Below are 8613 nucleotides of genomic sequence, written 5' to 3' on the forward strand. Positions count from 1 at the left end.
CACATGTTTTTATTCCATCGAAAAAGTGTCCTGGATGTATAATAATCACCGATATTTCACGCCGATGACATCACTCCTCGTGTTTTCCCAGTGTGTGTGTGTATATCTACAGAGATCTCCATAAAGACGAGCTGAGCTTCACACAGCATGCGTCTCTCACACAGTCTTTTGTTATTCCCGGACCCGGTTATTACAAAACCCATCAGTGAGATTTATTTCCCTCTTGCTGTCCTGGGTCTGGATAGCATCACGTACTGTATCTCAAAGCCAGAGTTACTTTTTTTAATTTAATGGCTTTAAACGAGGTCATTAAAAGGACATGTGTTTCATTGAAGACTCAAGGTTTATCTAATCAGATGGAAACCATGTGCTGTATTTGTGTCATCTTTCTGTGTGTGTGAGGAGCTGTAATGGCAGCGGAACTTCTTTTTATTCGAGTGGCGGTTGACCACAGGTTGATGGAGGCTCACCACACCCGTTCTCGGAGGAACTGAGCACTTGTTCTCACAGCTTTGTGGAGTTCCACGCGGTTGCTGTCAGTGCTGCTGAGCAGTGCGGTGTAGAAGATTGATATTTGCACAGCGTATCTATCACTGCTCACACTCGGGCTGGGCGCTATAGGATGATGTAATCCACAGCTAACGTATCGACGACAGAAAAAGAGCGCGTGTTTATGGAAGGAAAAGGGGATAGAAAGCTAGAGAGGTGTCATTTACAGTGGTGCTTGAAAGTTTGTGCACGCTTTAGAATTTTCTATATTTCTGCATAAATATGACCTAAAACATCATCAGATTTTCACACAAGTCCTAAAAGTAGATAAAGAGAACCCAGTTAAACAAATGAGACAAAAATATTATACTTGGTCATTTATTTATTGAGGAAAATGATCCAATATTACATATCTGTGAGTGGCAAAAGTATGTGAACCTTTGCTTTCAGTATCTGGTGTGACCCCCTTGTGCAGCAATAACTGCAACTAAACGTTTGCGGTAACTGTTGATCAGTCCTGCACACCGGCTTGGAGGAATTTTAGCCCGTTCCTCCATACAGAACAGCTTCAACTCTGGGATGTTGGTGGGTTTCCTCACATGAACTGCTCGCTTCAGGTCCTTCCACAACATTTCCATTGGATTAAGGTCAGGACTTTGACTTGGCCATTCCAGAACATTAACTTTATTCTTCTTTAACCATTCTTTGGTAGAACGACTTGTGTGCTTAGAGTCGTTGTCTTGCTGCATGACCCACCTTCTCTTGAGATTCAGTTCATGGACAGATGTCCTGACGTTTTCCTTTAGAATTCGCTGGTATAATTCAGAATTCATTGTTCCATCAATGATGGCAAGCCGTCCTGGCCCAGATGCAGCAAAACAAGTCCAAACCATGATACTACCACCACCATGTTTCACAGATGGGATAAGGTTCTTATGCTGGAATGCAGTGTTTTCCTTTCTCCAAACATACGCAACACTTTTCTCATTTAAAGCAAAAAGTTCTGTTTTGGTCTCATCCGTCCACAAAACATTTTTCCAATAGCCTTCTGGCTTGTCCATGTGATCTTTAGCAAACTGCAGACAAGCAGCAATGTTCTTTTTGGAGAGCAGTGGCTTTCTCCTTGCAACCCTGCCATGCACACCATTGTTGTTCAGTGTTCTCCTGATGGTGGACTCATGAACATTAACATTAGCCAATGTGAGAGAGGCCTTCAGTTGCTTAGAAGTTACCCTGGGGTCCTTTGTGACCTCGCAGACTATTACACGCCTTGCTCTTGGAGTGATCTTTGTTGGTTGACCACTCCTGGGGAGGGTAACAATGGTCTTGAATTTCCTCCATTTGTACACAATCTGTCTGACTGGATTGGTGGAGTCCAAACTCTTTAGAGATGGTTTTGTAACCTTTTCCAGCCTGATGAGCATCAACTACTCTTTTTCTGAGGTCCTCAGAAATCTCCTTTGTTCGTGCCATGATACACTTCCACAAACATGTGTTGTGAAGATCAGACTTTGATAGATCCCTGTTCTTTAAATAAAACAGGGTGCCCACTCACACCTGATTGTCATCCCATTGACTGAAAACACCTGACTCTAATTTCACCTTCAAATTAACTGCTAATCCTAGAAGTTCACATACTTTTGCCACTCACAGATCTGTAATATTGGATCATTTTCCTCAATAAATAAATGACCTGGTAACTGGTCACTGTAACTGGTGTCCAAGATCACGTCCTGAAGTGTTCTATTCCCCTTATACTGCAGCAGTATAAGAGGAGAACAGGGCAGCACATTGGAGTTTTTATCCATTTATTGCTACCATCAGTGTTGTGGAGCGAAGACGAGGCTTTTCTGAGATATCGTGGCTCTTATGAGATCTTATTCTGCATTTTAAATCTGATATCATTTTAAGTGTGTAACTTGAATTATAGACTGACTGGAAGTCTGTTTAGATATACAGTACCAGTCAAAAGTTTACACACCCCTTCCAATTCAGTGTGTTTTGTTTATTTTTAGTAATTAAAAGTCACTTCTTCATGTCTCTTAAAGTAATGATGGATGTCGTTTCTCTTTACTTAGTTATTCGGTTCTTGACATAATATGGATAACTACAGTTGTGGTGTAGAATAGGGCTATTTACTGTATTTTATTATTTACTATTTAACACTTATTCCATGAAATCGAGTCATACATGAGCTGATAGTTGGCTATAGACCCTTTTCAGTCACGTGACCTTCGTAAACGCGACCACCATTTTGGACATGTAGCGGACTTCGGCTCGAATTGGTTTGAATGTGAGGAAGGCGACAAACGGAGAACATACAAGAAAAAGGAACGATATGCAGAAAATACCTTCGCTATCCAGCGACGTAGGGCATTTACAGGGCGAGCAGAGGGAGAAATAACAACAGTAACGACACATTAGCAACGCCGTACAGAAATAACGGTTTATGGCACAGACCCTTTCGGTTCTCGCTCATCTAGCTGCTACAATGACTGCTTAGACTGCAACAATAATACCCAACACACATTTAAGTATCCGTCGTAAAGACGTGAAACTCGTCGAGTGACGAGTGTGTTCATTGATAAGCTAGCACAATCTAAAAGTAGACATACCATCACACTGCCCTGGCGCTGTGTACAGTTTCCCTTCTATGGTTTGTGCACTCACTATTTGCCATTACTTTCTCCAACCGTTGTGACAGATTACAGGGAACGGCCTGGATTTAAGAGACAAATACATGTTCCTCTTGTTTTGAACACTTATTTGTAGGCAGTGCTTAATTTGTAAAGTGGGAGGTCCCGGAGCGCAGAGGATGAGCGGCTCCGGTGCGGAAAAAAAGAGGGGGGGAGGGGAGGGGGGCGCGGCGCTGCGCTGCGCTTCTGGGCATGTTTTGTAATAACACTGCAAATTAAGTTCATCTGCAGATATTTTGTGGATGTCGTTTCATGAGAGAAATCACCAACAAGACAGATATCAAAATCAGACATTAACACTAAATAAACTTGCATTTTTTTATTTAATTATTTGGTTGTTTTTTTTGTTACATAGTCAAAAGAGGTGTCGGGTCACCGGATCCAGTGTAAATAGCTGCCGGAGCCAACGCCCGAGGTTCCGGAGCGCGCTCCGGCTTGCTCCCCCTCAAATTAAGCGCTGTTTGTAGGACACTGCCTCTGATCTGTCCTACAGTCTACCAACAGCAAAGGAACACAACGCTAGCTAATGTCGTTAGCTAATAGCTACTACAGAAGAACAAAGAGGTTACAATGGGTTATTTTAGCCTATTTGGTTACACACTCGCCGCCACAGAATGTTAACAGCAATGTAATGCCTTTTCTGGCTAATTTTATTCGTCTTACCTCCAACAAAGTGGTCACTACACAAGCGCTGGTATGCCGAAGGCTGCCAATCTTTCCTGTTTATGGCCGCTATCCATCTTCTCCGTCGGGATCCGATAAAATGATAACCCTTGCCTTGTTTGTTGATGGTTACTACATCCAGGTGCACAACAATATAGTGGCATGATGGAAGTCTTGTTGAAAATAAACACTTTCTTTGCTGCCGTTCCTCAATGCTGGCTGTGGTAAACTACTGGCAGTACATGTCCAAAATGGTGGCCGCGTTTGTTGTGATGTCACGTGAAAAGGGTCTATAATCCGTGTACGATGAGATTGAGTGGAATAACTGTTTTATTCTATCCACATTCACTGGATTTTGAGAAACAGAGCATTTTTTTTATTTTAATTTTTTGCAAATTCGATAAGTAAAAACTTTATACAAAACGTCCGACAAAATCGTTTTCGCTTAGAATGCAAACAAACTGGTGAAATGACAGGAGCAATTTGTGAAAAATGCGATAATAATCATAACTCTTGAAAAAAAAAAGAGATTTTCTTACCATCTTTCATTCCATATTTTGTTGCCTTTTTTTTTTCTTGCTAATTTTTGGGGTTTTGTTTTCAAGCACTGTTTTTATTTCGTGCTCGGTTGGTTCAGTAACACATGCCGCCATTTTGTTTTCTTTCCTCACGGTATATGAGCTGATATCCTTGTAGTCGAGTAGCCAATCAGAGCACGCGATTGCTCATATCCAGCGAATGTGGAGAAAGTAATAATACTATTTGATCTCAACACGTTAGGAAGGTAAGAAACTCGTCCCCTAATTAATGACCTTTTGACGAGACACGCCTGTTAATTGAAAAGCGTTCCAGGTGACGACCTCATGAAGCTGGTTAAGATAGTAATAGTCAATAGTGTGCAAAGCGCCATCAAGGTAAACGCTGGATAATTTGAAGAATCTAAACTATGAAACATATATTGTTGGGGTTTTTTAATACTTGTTTTGTTCACCACGTAATTCCAGATGTGTTCCAGATGTTATTTCATAGTTTTGATGTTTTCAGTGTTCTGCAGTGTAGAGAATACAAAATACACAAAAGAAACCCCTATGAATGAGTAGAGTCGGGGTGTACAAACTTTTGACTGGCGCTGTATGAATGTAAAATTGTTTTTGAACTTTCAAGGATCTCGATATGATATTTTTGTCAGATTGAATACGACTAACACCTCTCTGAGAAACACGAAATCTGGAGTTCTTTGAGAAGAGAGAACTGAAGAATTGTCCGGTCCGTGTGTGGAAGTGTCCGCGGTCCGAGATGGGGCTCCAGTTAGGAGTCCATTTCTGTCCCCCAAGGTACAGTTTACACTCCTGTCGCCTCTAGGGCTCATTACTGGCCCTCCAGGTAACGGTGTACCTTTATAGGGTCTGAACGGTTCATGTCTGTTCCCAGTCAGTATATAAAGGGTACAGATAAGTCCCTCAGAGGGTCGTGATCGCGTGACGAGCCGGTGTGCCGCTAAAGGTGCAGTGATGTACTTTACTTTCTCAGAGTGCTGAGAGTGACATGGACAGATTGGCAGAGCTTCGTTTCTCTGATTTAAAAAAAAGGGGAAAAAACTTTTTTCTTCTTTTCCATCTTACAGTATCAGCGGTGTGTGTGTGTGTGTGTGTGTGTGTGTTATTCCAAATGACATTATTTAGAGAAGATACATATATCTGACTTTATTTATTTATTTATTTAAAAATGCTTCGTCTGTCTGTTTTTGCATTTCTGTCTGTCTCTCTCTCTCTCTCTTTGCATTTCTGTCTGCCTGTCTCTTTTTGCATTTCTGTCTGTCTGTTTTTGCATTTCTGTCTCTCTCTCTCTCTTTTTTGCATTTCTCTCTGCCTGTCTCTCTTTTTGCATTTCTCTGTCTCTGTCTCTCTTTTTGCATTTCTCTCTGCCTGTCTCTCTTTTTGCATTTCTGTCTGCCTGTCTCTCTTTTTGCATTTCTGTCTGTCTGTTTTTGCATTTCTCTCTCTCTCTCTCTCTCTCTCTCTTTTTTGCATCTGTCTGCCTGTCTCTCTTTTTGCATTTCTCTGTCTCTGTCTCTCTCTTTTTGCATTTCTCTCTGCCTGTCTCTCTTTTTGCATTTCTCTGTCTCTGTCTCTCTCTTTTTGCATTTCTGTCTGCCTGTCTCTTTTTGCATTTCTCTCTGTCTGTCTCTCTCTCTATCTCTTTTTGCATTTCTGTCTGTCTGTTTTTGCATTTCTGTCTCTCTCTCTTTGCATTTCTCTCTGCCCGTCTCTCTTTTTGCATTTCTGTCTCTCTCTTTCTTTTTGCATTTCTCTCTGTCTCTCTTTTTACATTTCTGTCTCTCACTCTGCATTTCTGTCTGCCCATCTCTCTTTTTGCATTTCTGTCTGTCTGTTTTTGCATTTCTCTCTCTCTTTTTGCATTTCTGTCTGCCTATCTCTCTTTTTGCATTTCTGTCTCTCTCTCTCTCTCTCTCTCTCTCTCTCTCTCTCTCTCTCTTTGCATTTCTGTCTCTGTCTCTTTTTGCATTTCTGTCTGATTTTTGCATTTCTCTCTCTCTCTCTCTCTCTCTCTCTTTTGTATTTCTGTCTGCCTGTCTCTCTTTTTGCATTTCTGTCTGTTTTTGCATTTGTCTGTCTCTCTTTTTGCATTTCTCTGTCTCTCTCTCTCTCTCTCTCTCTCTGCATTTCTGTCTCTGTCTCTTTTTGCATTTCTGTCTGATTTTTGCATTTCTCTCTCTCTCTCTCTCTCTCTCTCTCTCTCTCTCTGTCTCTCTCTCTCTTTTGCATTTCTGTCTGCCTGTCTCTCTTTTTGCATTTCTGTCTGTTTTTGCATTTGTCTGTCTCTCTTTTTGCATTTCTGTCTGCCTGTCTCTCTGTCTTTTTGCATTTCTATCTATGTATCTGCCACACTTTTTTTAAATATTTATTTCTTTATGGGATAGATTAGGGATAAAATTAGCTCAAGTCTTTATTTTTCTGTAAAGCTGCTTTGCGACACTGTCCGTTGTTAAAAACGCCATACAAATAAACTGACTTTTTTTTTTAATGATGGCTTGTGAACAGTAGGAATCCTTTTCTTGGTAGAATGATGATTCAGGCTGCGCCCCGATTTTCAGCTCGTACTGTAACGGAGTCTAAACAGAGTCTTGTACTGTTCTACAAAAAAACACTCCGACCCTGCGTCAGGTGCTTTTACCAGCGTCTGATTGGTTGGTTGATTTTGTTTCTGTGTTGTGTTTTTGAAGATTTTTCACGTTTCTAAACCACGACACAATCCTAGTTGAATAGTGTGTGTGTGTGTGTGTGTGTGTGTGTGTGTGTGTGCTGGAAAGTAAGTGAAATGTCCGTGACTGAAAGCGTTTTCCTCTCGCGTGTGATTTTCAGGCGCAGGATAAGAGGAAGGCGCTGGAGGAGACCAAAGCGTACACGACCCAGTCTCTGGCCAGCGTCGCCTACCAGATTAACGCCTTAGCCAACAATGTTCTCCAGCTGCTGGACATCCAGGCCTCGCAGCTCCGCCGCATGGAGTCCTCCATCAACCACATCTCACAGGTCTCACACACACACACACACACACACTTTGTCTGTGCGTTCTGTCTCTTGTCTCGTACTCTTTCACACATGGTTTGTCTGTGTTGCAGTGTGTGTTCATATCTCTCAGTGATGTTATCACCCAGTTGTGTGTGTGTGTGTGTGTGTGTGTGTGAGAAATGAGTGGGAGATTGTCGAGCCCCTACCTAGAGCTCTTCCTCTGTATGAAGAGGCTGTTAATAGATCATGAACAGACACTGTTTTGTCTGGCCAGCTGGAGCTTCGGCAGAGAGAGGGACTGTGTGTTCCCCTCTTTCTCATCGTGTGTGTGTGTGTGTGTGTTATTTGATTACTGTGCTTCAGGCTCTGATGCCTCTGAAAGCTCTGTGCAGTTCGGACAAAACAAGCAGCAAATCTAGCCATACACTCACCCGGCACTTTAACAGGAACACCCGTGCCCCTGCTCGTTCACGCAGGCACACGTCACAGATTTACATCTGACTGCTACAGACGGTCATGGGTCACGATGGAGGCCAGCAGGGACAGCACGTGGTGCGGAACGGTACGAGTAAAAGCGCTCACACTGGATACTCCTTCCGTAGCTGAGTGTGTCATGGTCGCTGCGCTTTGCGGGTTTTAAGCTTTCATTTCTAAGCATGGAATGAGTCACGGTGTTGGGTTCACGATTCGAAAATTTTAGAACAAAAAAAAAAATTTCCAATTCTTTATCAGCTTAAATATTTTTTAAAATTTATTTTAAATGGGGGGGAAAAAAAAACTTTTTCATCTTCTTAAAAACCAACCATAATTATTTGCGCATTTGTGAAGCTTGGAGTAAAATATAAAGCATATTAACTAAAATAATCCTTTTACTACAAAGAAAATGTTTTCTGTTTCCGTCATACACTTGTATGCGCGCATATATATACGCTACCGTTCAAAAGTTTGGGGTCACTTTGAAATGTCCTTATTTTTGAAAGAAAAGCACTGTTCTTTTCAACGAAGATCACTTTAAACTAATCAGAAATCCACTCTATACATTGCTAATGTGCTAAATGACTATTCTAGCTGCAAATGTCTGGTTTTTGGTGCAATATCTCCATAGGTGTATAGAGGCCCATTTCCAGCAACTCTCACTCCAGTGTTCTAATGGTACAATGTGTTTGCTCATTGCCTCAGAAGGCTAATGGATGATTAGAAAACCCTTGTACAATCATGTTAGCACAGCTGAAAAC

General features: G+C 41.7%; 1 protein-coding gene across 7 annotated transcripts in view; it reads left to right on the forward strand.

Moving 5' to 3' along the window:
- The window catches only part of abi1a (abl-interactor 1a), a 157658-nt gene that overhangs the window by 55833 nt on the left and 93212 nt on the right, over positions 1–8613 (forward strand). For all 7 annotated transcript variants that reach the window (XM_060922544.1, XM_060922543.1, XM_060922545.1 and 4 more), the window contains exon 2: positions 7232–7399. In XM_060922544.1, coding sequence (XP_060778527.1) covers positions 7232–7399 — 168 coding nt within the window. The remainder of the gene's footprint in view (positions 1–7231; positions 7400–8613) is intronic.

The sequence above is a fragment of the Neoarius graeffei genome, chromosome 5 (genome assembly GCF_027579695.1).
Source record: "Neoarius graeffei isolate fNeoGra1 chromosome 5, fNeoGra1.pri, whole genome shotgun sequence".
NCBI lineage: Eukaryota > Metazoa > Chordata > Actinopteri > Siluriformes > Ariidae > Neoarius > Neoarius graeffei.